Source organism: Chionomys nivalis, chromosome 13 (assembly GCF_950005125.1).
Source record: "Chionomys nivalis chromosome 13, mChiNiv1.1, whole genome shotgun sequence".
Classification (NCBI taxonomy): domain Eukaryota; kingdom Metazoa; phylum Chordata; class Mammalia; order Rodentia; family Cricetidae; genus Chionomys; species Chionomys nivalis.
In genome coordinates, this window is record NC_080098.1 from 38808044 (window position 1) to 38825139 (window position 17096).

The 17096-nt window shown below is 42.6% G+C and overlaps 1 protein-coding gene across 1 annotated transcript in view; it reads right to left on the reverse strand.

The window, feature by feature from the left end:
• Nucleotides 1-6182: 6182 nt before the first annotated feature.
• Nucleotides 6183-17096, reverse strand: part of Pou6f2 (POU class 6 homeobox 2) — a 468024-nt gene continuing 457110 nt past the window's right edge. The window contains exons 9-10 of the mRNA XM_057787835.1: nucleotides 9917-10085; nucleotides 6183-6687 (exon numbers count right to left, since the gene is read on the reverse strand). Of these exons, the coding sequence (XP_057643818.1) occupies nucleotides 6183-6687; nucleotides 9917-10085 (674 nt within the window). The remainder of the gene's footprint in view (nucleotides 6688-9916; nucleotides 10086-17096) is intronic.

The following is a 17096-nucleotide window of genomic DNA, read 5'->3' on the forward strand; positions in this document are numbered from 1 at the left end:
TTTTCCCCTTTGACCATGGGTTTCCTGTGAGCACAGCAAATAAGCCACAGGAACACTGTTGGGTTGAACTTCTTTCGAAGGGTGGAGCAATGGAATCAGAACTATCAAAACTTCTGTGTGAGTCCAACTCTGGATTTTCGCCAAATTCACTTTTGCTGCCCTTGCCCCTGGATGTCTTGTGTCTGTGTGACCAATTCTATGAGGGAATGATCACCAACACAGCTTTTGAAATCATTTAATGACACAGGTGTGTTCAAGAATATTAATTTAAGATATGTTACACTTGTTTATGCTATGGAACATTTGTTTAATGATGCAAAGATGTATTACAATTCTTTTATGATGCATTTGTTTAACTCTGTGAAGCTGTGATTCTTTGCCTGTCTAAAACACCTGACTGGTTTAATAAAGAGCTGAATGGCCGTAGCCTGGCAGGAGAAAGGAGAGGCAGGTCTGGCAGGCAGAGGGAATAAATAGGAGGAGAAATCTTGGGAGACAACAATTGAGGAAAAAAAAGCAGAAGGAGGCGAGGACACCAGGGGCCAAACACCCAGTCAGCCAGCCAAGGAGTAAGAAGTAAAGAAAGGTGTATAGAAAGAAAAAGATAAAAGCCTAGAAGCAAAAGGTAGATGGGACAGTTTGTTAAGAAAAGCTGGCAAGAAATAAACCAAGCTAAGGGCAGACATTCATAAGAAAGAATATGCCTCCATATAATTTATTTGGGAGCGGATTGATGGGCCCCCCAAAGAAGAAAGAGCCAGAAGAGTCAAAGAGTAAAAACCAACCAGCTACACAGTGGCCATCTTCCAAGCCTATGAACTATTGATTCTTTATCACATTTTCTTGACTTTCAGGTGAGCCAAGCACTATTTTTATTCTGGGATTTAATTTTATTTGTAGACTATAGTATTGAAAAACAGGCAAATTTTAATTTCAGGTTTTAGCACAGTGAGGTTTTTTGAGACAATTCTATTTCTGAGTCTTTAATACATAGAATATTCTGGCACATAAAGTGCTTATAAGATATTTGTGGAATATGGGATGATGCAGTTTAAATGATGACTGGATTTTTAAAGAGCCCATGTTGCATCCTAGCTCCATAAACTAGCTCTAGAATCTTCTGTATGGAAAGAAAACTTAAAGCAACCCTGGCTGGGTTTTTTTGTTGTTGTTATTTTTTCTTTTTTCTTTCCTTTCTCCCACCAGGAATGGTAGAGGCATCAATATTTCTTCCTTCTAAAGCTGTACTTGGAGCTTGTTTCTTTGTCTGTCATTATGCTACATGGGCACTCAGATTTTGGTGAGGCTGATACGCAGATCTCTATACCACCTTATGAAATATTTGCTGAAGGTCACCAAATGCATGGATATTTGGATTTTAAATATTGTGGGTTTAACTGCATTTTAAAAAAAAGATGGCTGAATGGTGGTGGCTACGACTTTAATCCCAGTGCTTAGGAGGCAGAGGCAGGCAGATCTCTGTGAATTTGAGGCCAGGCTGGTCTAAAACGGGAGTTCCAGATAACCAGGGTTACTACAGGATGAGTCTACCTTCCTTTTAAATAAGTAAATTGCATGACAAAGATTAATTCACTCCTCCTACCAGTTTGTTTGAGACCTATAAACTTGTAATTTATGCAAGAAACTACACATAGCAACAGAAAGAGGCCTCCTGGCAGAGCTCTCTGTAACAGTTGGCTCCCAGCTGGGCTAAGCAGCAGATTGCAGTGGTTCTCAGCTGTGTCTGTGCATTGCCAGGTCTCACCTTCCAGCTTCTGGTTCTTGGGGAGGCTCTTCTTTCATTTCTGCGGTCCTATGGTGCCGTTGTTGTGGGGCTCCATGTCCCACCTAGACAAGAATGAGCCTGTGATTCCAAATGCTTGATTTAAGCACACCTTGCCCCAGTACCATTGCTTGGACTAGAGTAAGGAGAATTCCTACATACCTTTGGGTGGATAGTTAGGAGATCAGGCTGAGAATAAAGCCAAGTGAGACAGGCAGGGACAAGACTGTACCAACTGGATTTATTATGCACAGGATGACCTCCCATTAAGTCATGAAATATGGCATCTTGTCATTCAGTCAAACTTGAGTTGAATTTCTGTAAGACGCAATGAAAAGCATCCCAGTGAATCTGGTATTTCCTTCCCTCAACCTTTGGGGTTCTAATGATGCTGAAATAAATGCTTACACATTGAGGGACAGGTATACCTGAGTGCAAGACATACTTAGCCCCGAAGTTCATGTCAAACAAGTCTTTATTTTTCATGATACAAATTAAAAGTGACAGATCTGAAGCTGTTAAGAAATACACAAAGTGCAGCTTTACCGACCGTACAGATATTGCTCTAGATTAAGTACAGTTTTTATTTTTAAACATTAAGCAACCTGTGCAGATAAGTCAGCTTTGGTTTCAATGTTAGAGCAAGTAAGGAGCTTTTCAATATCCAGTTTGGCTTCTTGGTCACAAGTCTATCATGTCAGTATCTCGTCATGATGATTTTTTTTTTCCAGAACAACCCAGTCTTTTCCTGCCCTCTCTCTTGCTGCCTGCTCCAGGCATGGAGAAGCAGATTTCTTCTCAGTGTCTCATTAAGTGACCCTGGTAACCAGTCTAGATCACAGCACACAGGACAAAATCATGAGAAAGAAAGCTTAAAAAAAATCACTTTTCGACAATGAATAAGCCAATGTGTCTCACATAATGTCAAGTTGAAGACAAGCAAATCACATGACAAAAAGCTCATTACAAAGTATCTTCCAAACAGATTTTACAGTCAGACATGGAAATAAAAATCAATTTCCTTTTTCGCCATTGTTTTTATGCTTGATCATTAACTGGGTACAAGTAGAGTGCTGAGGTAAAACATTGATGAACAGTTTGTGATTTTCTTTTTCTTAAAATAGGAACAGTTTAGTATTGCAAGATTGTCAGCAACATTTAGCCATATCTACACAATGTGCGTATACCTACACATACTGAGCTTTGGTCCAGCGTAGAGAAGAGAGCAAAGGCAATTGGATTTCTTTTTGGTTACAGCTTGAGTTCTTTGATACGCCTCCACTTGTTTTCTTCTGCTTCCCACAGCTCCTTCTGCTTTTTGTTCTCCTTTGTGTTGTGTGGTGTGTGTAACTGTGTGATCACGACATAAAGCGTCCAAAACTTGCAAAGGCAAGTGAAACTTTTAACTATTCAAAATATCTTTTTGGTTGAAAGAGAAAACAACCCCGCAAGCAAGTGTAAAATACAATATTGGCTGTCATTTCTCATCAATGATGAAGAAAATGAAGATGACAACGGTTTAAAGAATGTGTGAGAAAGATTACAGAAGCTTGAAATACAATGGCTTTTACTTTTTGTTGGTGGCAACCTTAACCTTCAGTTCATGGAAACATAAAAGACACTTAGATGTTATTGGCGTATGAAGTTGTTTACCAAAGGAAATAAGAAATGTCTAATAAAACTAAGCAGTAGGTGTGGTCCTGAAGGCTTGTGTGTTCCCAAGTACAGTTTATATTCCTAAGAATCTGTTCAGGCATCTTTTTTTTTGCCTTGTAGCAAAAAATTCATCAGTAAAAAAATCAATATAAGAAGCATTACAACACTATATAAATAATTTATAAAACAATACAAAATTATAAAACTATAAAAAAATCACTGCACATGAATAGTTTTACAACCATGGGATGAATTTACTCCTCTTTTGTTCTACTCCGGGTGATTACTTTAATTTTATATTTTTACTATCCTAGTTATGCTCTCCCAAGTATAGATCTCAGATCAGAACTGAGCAGACCTCATGTGCCTGCTGCTTGTTCAGATTTAAACATTTAACACCCGTCATAGGTTCTCTTGTTAACTTCTCTTCTTGGGGAGCTTTTCTTGATGGAATTTGGAGCAGGTCCTAGGAGAATACAAAATCTGTTTTAATCAATAAAGTTTTCGGTTTCTGGGTTGCTGGTATCTGTGCAGTTTTTGCAGTGGTGACATGCTACCATGATGTTGGCACCGATCAGGCTGGTTGTGGTCCAATTAGCATCAGACTGGTGGCACAGAAACACTTTTATTAATGACTCTCTCACTTCCAGGATTATTGTTACTTAGTTTCCTTGTTGGAACTTTATGGCTGCTGATTGAACCAGCTGAGGGAACTGTTACATTGCCCCATTTTCGTAACCAGCAAAGGAGCCAACACAACGAAAAACTAGAACCCTGGGTGGGAGGCATGTGCTAGGGGAAGGGGATCATGGTCTTTGTGATCAACTGGGCAACAGGAGGTGGGGTTTCTCTTTACCGTTCATGATTTGCCTCTAGACAGTAAAGGAGCATGCTTTTTAATTACTCATGAATATTTACATTTTGACAACGAGCAAATCGATGATTCTCTTTTGCCTTCTTTGGTAGAACCCTCTACCTTCATCTGGGTGAAAACGTTTGCAGGGCCCAGGAGTTTCTTGCCCTTCCATCCTCCCCCTTAGTCTATTCTGTGGGCTTCTTGGGTCTCAATGGCCCATGCCTTGGGGAAGTTCTTTTTTAAAAAATGAATTAATATACTGGTTCTAATAGTGAAGGCTTTTCTAATATGTTTTATGAGCTGCTTCTGTATATTTTCCCTTTCTTGGAGGATCTTTTTGCTAATACTCCTTTTCTAGTCAAGAAGTCAGAGCCCAATTCCAATAGCTTAACTTTGCCTGTCACATTTCTGCCCCATTTATAAATTCAAGAACAGTTGTACCCCAGACCCAGCTCCAAATGTCTGCCAACACTGTCTGATGAAGGAGGTCGCAGACAAGGTGAGGCTAACAGGATATTTGGCAGCCCCTAACAATCTAGGCCACCGTCATTTTCTTTGTGGCTTGTCTCTTTGTGCAAGGTGAATGGGTATGAACATGCTTGTGTGTGTGTGTTTGTGTGTGTGTTGGTTGAAACCTTGAGACATTTCTTTGGCTATCAGACTTCTGAGAGAAAATGCTTTGAGCAGAAGCAAAACACAGATGTAAGTATTGAACCATATGTGCAGCTTATGTTTATATTACAGAATTAGTTTTGATCAGCTCTCCACAAGTGTGGCTAGCAGACTGAGAAAAATCTCAATCTCCAGTGTGGACGGTGAGCACAATTACAGCCTCTGCTGGTGTTGACAGTCACCCAGCAAAGCCCGAGTTATTCTCGAGTCTTTCCTGCATCTCTGCAGGACTGGAGTGGAAAAATACACCGTTTCTTCTCATCTCTGCTACCTTCCTGAAGATCCCAGGAGCCACATGAGAGGGAGGTGGAGAAATAAGGAAGAAAGGGAGGTGTGAACTCCATTATCTTTCTCAAACCTCCAGCTCACAATGAGAAGAATTGCCATGGCTGCTTTGGCACACAATTCAGGTTGCCCCCACCCCCAATCGAAACAAAGCAAAAGGAAATAACACAATTTAGGAAAAAAAAACCAACAAAACGAAAACTCACTTCTGCTAAGAAACACATTGCTAGAGAGGGAGCCATACAGAATGATTTCAAAAACGTCCCTGGTGGCAGAGACAACGGGTAAGAAAGACGGGAGAAAGCAGGTTTCCTGCTTTTTTGTTGGTACAAATGTAAAAATTCAAACCCCAGCTTTGCACGCCAAGGCAAGTAGACCAACAGCGTTCGCAGTGTTTCTGACTTTGGTTAATAGGTTTTGCAGTGACCAGCACTTCGTCCCTGAAGGGATGCGGGCCCTCCTCCAGGTGGCAGGCTTGCATTCGCTTTGAACAGAAAGAAGTTTGTGGTGGTGACTTCTTGTTGTTTTGTTTTTTGGTTTCATTTTTTTTTCTTTTTCCTTAAAAGGTGTTCACATTTTCATCATATACAGAAAAAAGTAAGTGGATATTTGGTTTGCTTTAAAAAACTGGCTTTACGGAGACAGGTGGAGGAGGGAATAATCCTACCACATACTGCTTCCGTGTGGTGTATTTCCTGCTTAAAAATTTAAAATTTCCTTTTCTTCTTCCTTTTGGAACGCCAACGGACATGTATAAACCATCCTGCCCATTTGTTAGTTTTTTTTTTCTTTTTCCTTTTCCTTTTGAGTCTTTTACATACAAGGGAAGTGATGACTGGGGGTGTTTTTACTCCTTTCTTCTTTCTTTCTTTTTTGTGGAGATTCAGGGTAGTTTCTGCGGTGCTTCCTTCTGACCAGGGATGAGTGTGTCTAGCAGTTTTCTTCAGGCGAGTCGGCTAAGGGCTCCAGCGGGACCGCCGAAGTGGGCTCATGTTGCTTTAAGCGCTTAATTGTGTTCTTCAGGGCTTGTCTCTTATTGCAGAACCAAACTCTAACTACTTCCCGGTCATAGTTTAGCTTCTCAGCAATCTCGGTCATTTCCTGCCCTGAGGGGTGTGTGTTCTTCTCAAAGTGGGCATTGAGGATCTCAAGGGCCTGGGGTGTGAAGGAGGTGCGCCGCTTGCGCTTTTTGGATGGCTCACTCCCAATAAACTCCGTGAGGTTCTGCATACCTGCTCGATGGCGGGCCTCAGCCTCAGCCATCCACCGCTCAAGCACCGGCTTGATCTTCTGGGCACTTTTAGGGGTGATGTCCAGCTTTTCAAACCTGGCAGGATACAAAAGGCCAGGGTTCAGTTTGGCTGTCAGACTGCTAGCTATAGTGTTCTCTTGGGCTTCCTGTGGTAGGAAAAAGTGGCTTCTCAGGATGGTGTGTCTGGGGGGAGAATTGAGAAAGAACAGTCTTACACTGAGTCCTCTGCCAGGGTGGGCCTCCTGCCTGCCTGCCTGATTGCCTGGCAGGGTGAATTTACTCCAGATTAGCAGTCAGCTGCAAGGTAGCCAGCCCTGTCCCAGCCAGCACCCACCCTCCCAGCGAGCTCCATGCCAGCCATGCAGATCCCCGAGCACACAGACAGGGGAGGGGGAAAAAAGGCACCACACACACTATGGAAACACAAGCAACTCGCAGGCCTTTTCTCTCTAAACTCTGAGATCTAAGCTGCCTTCTCGGCTGTTCCCGGCTTTATTTCCCCAGCCCTCAGAATTCTTAAGGCAGACATTCACCAGGAAAGTGACATTCATGATAACAGTTGTCATATTCTTTTACTTAAAATGTTGGCGCTTTGCATTTGGGTTACCTCTCTATTGTGCTGGTTTTGAAAAATGTTACAGCTGTTATCATAGTTTGGTATGGCTTACTGGGCCAAGCTCCTCTTCATGCCTTTCTTTTTATCTCCTCTTGTGTCTTATTTTAACTTCTTTCTCTCTGGTAACAATTTTCCCCATATGTAGCTTAACAACATGCCTCCCTGTCCAGGTAAAATACAGGCCAGCTGTTACTTTACTGTTCTGGCCTAAACAGCTGGATACATTGTAATTACTATGGAATGCCCCACCCCTGGGTGGGCTTAGGCCACCTCGTGGCTTCCAATCACCCTCAAGTGTAATGGTGCACTTTTGTACCAGGGTGTCCTGCTGTGTTTAATGTGGGATATCTGCAAACTGTACTTGAATGATATCATTTTCTGTAAATGAGGTCTTCTATGTATCAATCACCATCAGCAATTCTTTGCTACATTTACTTTAAAAAATATGAAGCATCCTGGACAAAATTAGATAGAGTGTTTTAAAAAGTCCTTCTGGTATTAAAGTCATACTGTTGGTGAAATGCAAAAGGCCACTAGTTCCTTTTGTTTATTTGTTTCTTTATTCTAAGTCCAAATCCATGTCTCTCCTATTGACCGCAGTGGACACAGATTTTTGTCCTTTTAAAAAGTGCATTCCATGTTGTTGAAAAGCAATCATCTGGTGTGGTTTAAGATGCTCGCGAAAGGATGAACCAGGACGGCTTTCCTCTGTGCCAGGATCAAGTGTTGCAGTGCATCCTTAGATCTCTTTGTTAAGGTGGGCAGCACAGGTTCCATCAAGGGTTTAACTCCATGGGGCTCCCATCCACACAGAGTTCAAGAAGGCATTTGTTTATTCTGGCACTTAATATTATTAATGCCTTTGTCACTTGTGGCAGGCTCCCCAAAGCCACCATTGTGACAACTTGCCACCTTCTGCATTTTGCCATCTTTCATCATAAAAGCCTGGGGCTTGAACTCTTGATAGTAACACAACTGGCCTCATAGGGCTGTGGCACTAAGGGGCAGAGCTTGTGAAAGGGACATCTGGTATATTGGTGTCATCATCCTTTTGTAACTCTGATAACAAAGATCACACAGTCTCTAGGGGGCGCTGCAGCGAATTAGCACACAGTGACGTCTTGGTGTGCAGACACTGGTACAGTCCTTCCCAGCCTTTGAATTTTCACTGAGACTATCCTAATGTAAAGTCTTGAGACTTATTCATTAATTCATTTGGATAGACACCTTCTAAAAAGCATCACTAAAACACTGGAAGCTGGAGAAAGGCCCTGAAGTCCGTTGATCTGCTCTGTGGAAGGATACTAACATTTCCAGAAGTCTGCATTCTACGGTATTTTTGGCTTCCTTCTGGGGAAGACTTAACAAATCAGCATATCTGATTGGGGATGCCCAGGAATCTGTGTACATGTGTGTATGAGTCAAAACATTAGAGAACACTTCAGTCAATAAAAGAAAATCACATTTTAGGGCTAAAATAAGCCAAAGAGGAATTTGACAACAATGGCAAATTGGCATCAAAATAAAAACCCGTGGCTGCCTTGAGCACAAGGTGCCAAGACCAAACAAAATTAATGTCTTCCAACAGGGAGAGACTCTAGTCCCATCATTGATGCTACTAGTTAGCGTTGATGCTTCTGTACGTGGTGTTTGGAATAACATATACAAGCCTTGATATAAATTTCCCAGCAGTAGTATCCTTGTATAGACTGAATAAAGGTTATTTTCTACAGGGAGGTATCTTATAAGAAAAAACAGTAGGGGAGACCGTAGAAGTGAAAGGATCCTATGGTGCTTTTTGTATTTAACAACAATCAATGGGTTTTATGGAAAATCATTGAGCAAAATGTGAGCTGCAAGCTACCACCCCATACTGATGTTATTTATAACCTTAGTCTTAAACTGCAGGAAAAGTACACTTCTGTCCTTTGGGGAATACATTAAAAGTATAAAGAGCAGATAAAAAGACAGCATTTCATGGATCACCAAGAACAAAATCCACTTAAATGAGTTTAGAGTTGGTTTCTTGGCTGTTCTTGATGGAGCAAGACTCCTAAGGCACTGCCCAAGAGGAAAAAGCTCCTACCGAGTGCCTCCGTTCCCTCATGCATAAACATGGGATTAGTGCAACACACAGACATGCGTGGGGGCTGCTCCCGAAGACTTAACCCGGATCAACTCAAACACAACCAAGGCTGGATTCAGTCACGTATTTAATGTGGAGGGAGGGTGTGGGTACAGTTAGGTCAGATTCACTACCTGTTTGTAAACATTTAAAACAGGTCTTTTTCCCCCCTTTCTTCTCTTGTTTTCTTTTCTTCTACCTTCCTTCCCTTCTGCTTATATCTGGGCAGGCAAGTTGTAAAATTTCCTCCCACGAGATAGTGAAATTTGTTAAAATATGCATTTCGTGGGAAACCTTGGCGCCGTCTCTGGGGCGTTAACAGTAGGGTGGATTAGCAGTTTTGCATTTGCTCAGGATGTCCATGTGCGGACAGGAGTTAGCATTCTTGTCTGGCAGGGGCACAGAGGAGAGAGGAGATCCCTGCCAGGACAGCTCTTTTCAACCTGTCAGCCTTGGAAGTTCATGGAGTTGATAGGAGTTAGGAGACAGACCCCCTCAACTCTTCACTGACACCCCCATTTTGCATCGATGTCACCAGTCCCAACACCCCCCCCCAGCCTTCATTACCATGCTCTGTTCCTCCAGTTTGCCCACCCCAAGAAGAAAAGCTGAGCTGCAAGAACAAACAAGGCCCGGGCTGGCCTGTGTCAGCGGCATGCAGAGCCCGTTACCTGCAGATGGCTGACTGGCTGTATGCGGGGCCCTCTGTGGCACTGAGGGCTTGTCCCACCTGAGTCTGTGTCAGGCCAAGGGACAGGCGTCGGATTTTAAAAGCTTTGGCAAACTCTCGAATCTCCTCCAGATTAACCCCGTCCACCTCACCCGCTGCCGTTTGAGGATCTGTGGAGATGTTTTTAAAATAGGATCAACACGTCAACACAAAGCCGCCATAGAGCGACGGAGAAATCTCCACCGCACCGTCTCTGTCTCTCATCCTTCAATACATCTTCCTCCTTCACAAGTCATCCTTCAAGGACCTCCTAGCCCAGATAAAGCCACTCCTGTTTACCCTGCCCCTTCCCAAAGCCAGAGCACACTTCTTTAGGGTTTAACAACAGAAGCCAGCACGGGGAGGAAACTCTTGCTAGAGGGATTCAACCCTACTTTGTTGGTAAGCCCATTCATACCCTGTGCAAAAATATAAACACTAGGAGCTTTCTGTTTGAAATGTACTAATTGGAATTCTCCATGCTAACAATCGCCCGGGGAAGGAAACGGCGCTTGGTATTTTCTTTCACCTGATTGCCATGTAGCCGGGCTAATAGATGGTAATCTTGCCTCATTTCTTATGTTCGCATTCCCCCTCAGAAGAGCATGGTTATGAAGCTGTGAGAATAATATTGTCTTTTTTCCCCATAGCGCTTTACCCTCGCAGCTGCCTTTGTCTCCTGAAAGGGCACATAATAAAAACTGCCTACCACAGGAAGGCTCCTTTGGTGCCGGATAACGCGGTCAATTTAGGACTTATCAAGGGAAATGACACAACAGCTGGAGAATGAAACTTTCTCCCCCCTGGCTACTGATCCCTGGATAAATGAAAGCGTTCACCAAGCTGGAGCCAGCATGGGCCGGGCCTGGTGGGAGATTTCAGCGCAGCTCAATGCTGCCCATAGCGAAGCTGGTCCCGCTGTAAGCCATCCCTATTGTTCTTCGCTTCACTCCTCTGACTTAGCTGAAAGTTGTCCTTCCTCTTTCTGCACAGCAACCCATCAGTTTCAGAGAATTTCTGTTCTTGTCCCAGGACTGTGGTCGACTGTGTTGGTCTTCTGGGTTCAGAGCTATATACTCCCTGGCTGTTAGTGAAAGAAACGTTTGCGTCCTCAATGACAGTTTTAAAAATGCTTTTAAATAAGGAAGACGTGTCTGTGGGGGAAGGGCCCGGAGTACCGTGGACAGCTCCTCTGGGTACAGGGCCCTGTGGGGAGTGATCCTTTCAGGCTGTGGAAAATGTTCTGCTAATCGAAGGAGGGACACAGATACACATTTGTCTTCACGTTAAAAACGAACCTCTGGTCAGGCATCGTAGCCCGTGCGTGTGGTGCTGAAGCAAGAGGTGTTTTGAACTCCAGTCCAAGGCAAACAGGGCAGCTCAGGAAGACTGTTTAAGGAGTCCTTAGAATTTTCATAGCACTAGGTCCTCACTTCCTCACGGAGAGATTAGAGAGTGGTTTGACCCAATGCCTTCAGCTTGTAAGTAGTTTTAGGCGATTTCTGAGTGGAATGGGAGGCATGTACTCACAGTTTTTTTGGACTGAGGTCCAGTACTAATGCATGAAAACTCACAGAAAAATGACAGAAAGTCATCAGGAACTGGTGGGAGGAGAGTCACTGGGGATGTAAACCACACTTGAGGGCAGGAACCATGCCCAGCAGTGGATGATCAACGTGAAACAAATTCAGTGGAATGTTTGAAGGCTTTTTGCTGTTTTTTTTTCTATACAGGATATATATATATATATATATATATATATATATATATATATATATAATTCCGATTTTTGTGTTTCTATGGAATTTCTCTGTGAGTGAATGTGTGTCTCCGTGTCTATATTTCTTGTGATTTTTGTTTGGCTCTTTTCCTTCTGTTTGTTTGTTTTGTCTTATTCTGGTTTGCTTGTTCTAATTTTATCATTATTTTGCAGAAGCCTGTTTGTTTTCTAATAAGAGAGAGAAAGGGCATGGGTGTGTGTGGGAGGGAAGGTGGGGGGAATCTTGGAGGGATTGGGGGAGGGAAAACCATAATCAGAATATACTATATGGAAAGATCTATTTCAATAAAAATGGAAAAGAAAATACAAAACAAAACAAAAAACGGGCAGTGTGATTCAACTCTAGGTATGCAGAGAAGGGAAGAGGGACAGGAGGGGTCATCTTCTCAGAGAATGTAAGGGACACAGGCTGGAGAAGGAACTTGTCTAAGTGGTGAGCATCATGGAGACGGTGTGTATGGCAGGACTCCGTGGGTTGTTTATAAAGTTGCTTTGGATGAGATGACTTAAAACCCATCTTTTCCTACACTACCCCCAATTTCTTTCTAGAAATCAGACATTCAGTTAATGAAAGACATTTGAGTATTTTGTGGTGGAGACTGGCCTCTGAATTTTAAAGCCCACCAGCATAGTGGTGTGGAATGGTTCTCAGGGTTCACAAAGAATTCTGGGAGACCACATGTGCATACATCGGCCTCTGCCTCTTGTCTTATTTACTCATTAAACAATCCCAGAATTAGGAGCTGCAAATGAATACTGCAGGAGACTCACATATATTTGGAATTAGCTGCCAACAATATAAAAAGGGAGTTTAAAGACGAAGCAAGATTTTGGTGTTCTTCCCCGGCGGAGGACCTACAACAGGGGTTTTGTCCAGTCACCTGGAATGGATACCCACTGTGCCTTGCCCTCTCTTCTCCAGCTCCCTTCACATTGGCTGTGAGTTGTGAGCCTGAGTCTAGACAGGGCATTCTTGCTGCTTGGTTCTGGGACTTAAGCAGACATAGTAGGTGTTACAGTGGCTGTCATTACCACAGGCCATAGTACATAAACAGGACAGATTCATAGCAAATCTATATTGAAAAGCAAACAAAAAAGTCATAGTGGAAGGAAGAATTATTTTATGATATTCTTTTGTTTGCTTGTTTTCATTTTTGTTTTTCGAGACAGAATTTCTCTGTGTAGCGTTGAACCCTGTCCTGGCACTCCATCTGTTCAGGCTGGCCTCGAACTCACGGAGATCCTCCTGCCTCTGCCTACCAAGTGCTGACTAAAGGCTTGCGTTATTAGAATTTAGAAAAAGTTCAAAAAGTCTACTTGCAAGAGGAGAGAGGCAAGAAATTAGCATCTGAGGAATACTGATTTAGAGTACAGATGGGCACTGCTGATCTAGTCTCTTCCAGAGGTGGTGAAGTGTCTGACAGTCTTGCATGTAACTGTGGACATTCAAAACTCAAAACTTAAAAAAAAAGGAAGTCAGAGACTTTCCTTGTACAGACATGGCTTTTAAAATGACAGTTTTCTTAACTTGACAGGCTTGAGTCACCGGAGGGGACACATTTTACAGGTGGTCCAGGTGTTCTGACAGGGGTTCTCCTTGCTCCTTCATGCATCTTCTCTGACCTTCTTCTTCTACCTTTGCTGAGTCTGGCTGTGGCATCCTCTTTCCATCACCGCTTTTCTGGGTCCATTCATGCTCTCATCCCACTGTTTTTCTGAATCCATTCATGCTCTCATCCCTCATGCTTCATGGTACAGAAAAGTCGCTTGCTCATCAGACTGATAAGGCAGATGGGCTTGGTGAGGAGGAGATCCTGAGAGGGCCTCCCACCTCTTTCTTTTCTCAGCCTTCTTCACTGCATCTGAGAATAGCAAAGCAGTTGAGTCTGTGGGATAGGAAGGCCAGTGGTCTGTGATTGGGGAGAAAGTTTTCTATCAAAGTAGATACCTCCATGAGAAATAACCCTTTGGCTTTTACTAGTCACATCTCTACCCAAAATCAGTTGAATTAACTGGCACAGGAAGGACCGGTCTTCATGAGCAGTCTACATTACTACCGATGCTGCCAGAGCACACAGCACTGCTGTGTGGGCGAGGTTAGGATGTGGTCAGCACATTTAGGTAAATGTGTCCTGTCACCTTTTTCCTTTCTTACCTCCTCTCTAGATCATATCTCCTTGATAATTCCCTAGCCATGGAGCTAAACCTGGTCACTTGATTGTGAAGGGTTTGTTGATTTTGTTCATTATTGTATCACTGAAAATAATAAGAGTTAAAAAGAACACTTTGGATGCTGAGATCCCATATACTGAGGAGTCTTGGTGTGGATGCTTACATATCCATGGAGAGTTCAGAGAAGGAAGTCCCTGTTATACATCCAATGTCTTCCAAAAGGCTCTAATGAGCAGGCTTCTAGTTTTTATAGAAAGATTTAGGGGGCTTTATATAAACAGGTGGTAAAGAGAAATGTGTGTGTGTGTGTGTGTGCGTCCATGAGTGTATGTATGTGCATGTGCACACACATGTGCCTGCACTTGCAACTCACAACAATGTTCTCTGCCTTTCAAGTATTGTGTTTATCCATGTGACCCACTATACCCAGGAATAAGAAGAATTTTTTTTTTTGAAATTTACACAGGGTGAGGTCTGGACCAAGGTCTGGAAGGAGAACTGAGCATCTGTGTGCAATTTGCTGATTGACAAAAGATGTGAGTCACTTGGCTTTCTTTATATCAGTGTTCTTACAAAGTTTGGCTAGCAAAAAACACTGCATGGTTTGCCCCACAGAAGTTTCTTCATCCACAGAGGGAGCCATCTTTGGACATCTGTTAGCTTTTTCTTGATTACCTGTCCCGCAGGACTGGCCTCGGACATTGGAAGGACACTGTTGGTGTTTCTCTGGTGTTTGTAACTGCTCAAATGACCATGCTGCTGTGCTTGTGCCTCAAAGTTGTTCTCACACTGTCTGGCTGTTGTACCTGCTGCAACAGTTCTCCTTGGCTAAGAGATATCTACTTTTCTGCTTGAGGAGGAGGAGAAGATATGCATGTGGTGAATGGAAGCTCCCCCCGGGCATCGCTTTAGCCCTCAGCCTAGTGCAGATGTGTCACAACCCACAGTGGGCAAGATTAACCCGGCTTCAATTCTCTTGCTCCTAGGGGAAGTTAGCCTTGAAGATGATCTGAGGTCAGTTTGACTGGGATCACAAGAAGCATCTTCAGGGCTTTCTAAGAGTGGGTCCAGTGCTCTAGCCAGAAACCTAGAGGAGATTTCTCTGGATGGAGGAGGAAGTGGTGGTCCTTTTGTAGAAGCTGGCAAGATTAAATAAGCCTTGGACACAGAATACAGGCCAAAAGGATTAGCAGTATTGGCCAGGGTCCACCTTAAAAACGGCCATGGAGCTACGCAGGGAATCATGTAGCCCTGGCTCTGTAAGGGAATCACAGGAATTTAAAGAACATTGGACTTCGAGTTTTGCAGTGACTCAAAAGTATAGTGATAGTTGCCACATCAAATCCAGAATGCAAAGACTGAGAAATCAAAGGGATTTTCATGGAGATGAAGTGCAAGCTGAGTGAGGAGAAATCTGTTTTGTAGACTCTGAGGCATGGTGTCTGGGCCTGTGTGGAACTGAGGGCTTGGGATACACCAGGGCAGATGTTGCTGTGGTTTAATTTTTTTCTTTTTAGCTCCGTCTTGCTGTTAGTCTTGATATTTATATAGAATCAAGTTGCTAAGTAGTTGAAAATTCCACACATCAACATCATTCTGCTATGATCCCTGCTTATAGAATTGTTATAGGCATGAAATACATCTTTAATTAAGTTGCCAAAAGCATAAATGAAAATCTTAGCGAAACAGAACAAATGTCAGCTTTCAGCACAGCATATTTCTTCTCATAGTGCAAAGTGGGGGTGCTTACCCTGTAGTTCCAAGAAATGAGACTTCATCAGAGACTGAGGATGTGGCTTGGGAGAGGCCCTTGCATCATGACCGTGTCTCTGGCTGTATCAGAGATTTTTCTATGCTATTAACTGTCTCCATCTTTATGATTCTGCTTTAGTTTTGAGACAGTAACCAGCAGTCTTTTGCTAGAAGTAAAGTTTACAAGCCAGGTTTCTAAACAGTATATGGAGCCTAGTAATAAAAACCACACGCACCAGCGGTCAAAACCTCAAATCTCCTTATTTAAAATAAATTCACTGTAAATTTCAAGCCGAGCTGGGAGTTTTAAAAGTCATTTAGTTGATTTTTCTTTTAGATTTCATATAAGTCCAATTTAGAGCTGGGGAGATCGCTTAGTATTTTAAGTTCTTGCTTAACTTAAGCATGGAGATCCACAGAACCCATGTACCTAGCAGGTGGACATGGGATAGTGCCTGCAATTCTAGTCCCAGAATGAATGCAAAGATAGGCAGAGCAAGCCAACCAGTGAGGCTAGCCATACCTTTGAGTTCTGGCTTTGATTGAGAGATCTCGCCTTACTGAGTAAGGTGGAAGATCTATCAAGGAAGATTCTAGACATTAACCTGGGTCTTCTCTCTCTCTCTCTCTCTCTCTCTCTCTCTCTCTCTGTGTGTGTGTGTGTGAGAGAGAGAGAGAGAGATTCACATGCACCCATATACAAGTGAACACATATGCACGTATCACATACATATGAAAAAAATGAAAAAAAAAAAGCCCAGCTAATAGTAACACTATCTATGAGAGCCCTGGAAACTTAGCAAAGTTAAGGGAAGGGTGTCAGGACTACAAGGTTTTAACAAGGATGCTTATTTGGTTACTCAGAGGTTAGATGTGGAATTCTTCACACATGAAGGTCATTTGATCATTACAAGGGATTAGCTTGATATTTTTTTACCTGGAGTGAGTAAGATATTTTAATACTAATTTTTAATCTATGGAAGTTTGGACAATATCCTCTTTGACAGTGGGAAAGTCACTAACTATAATTCTGATAAAAGTTTGTGTGATATTGTCATAAAGAAGTATGTTCTTGGTCTTAGTGCATTGTGCTAGAATATAGTTCTTAAAACTCTTATAGTATCCTAAATAATTATAGGGATGCTATGATCCTCACTTGAAGATTTGCCTTTTTGGTTCCCAACACAGACCTTCTAAACTCTTGGAATTTATTGGATGATAGTAATATATTTTATCATAACTAGGTGACTATTAGTTGGCTCCTGGATAGCTTTAGGAAGAAGTTGGTCATTAGAGGAACAAGCTATGATAAAAATCTAGGGTGATAGGGGCTGGAGATTGAGTTAATAATCAACCATGTCTATATGATCAAGACTTCCGCAAAAATCCCTAAACTACAGGGTTCAAAGAGCCTCTGGCCTTGTGAGCATACCCAAGG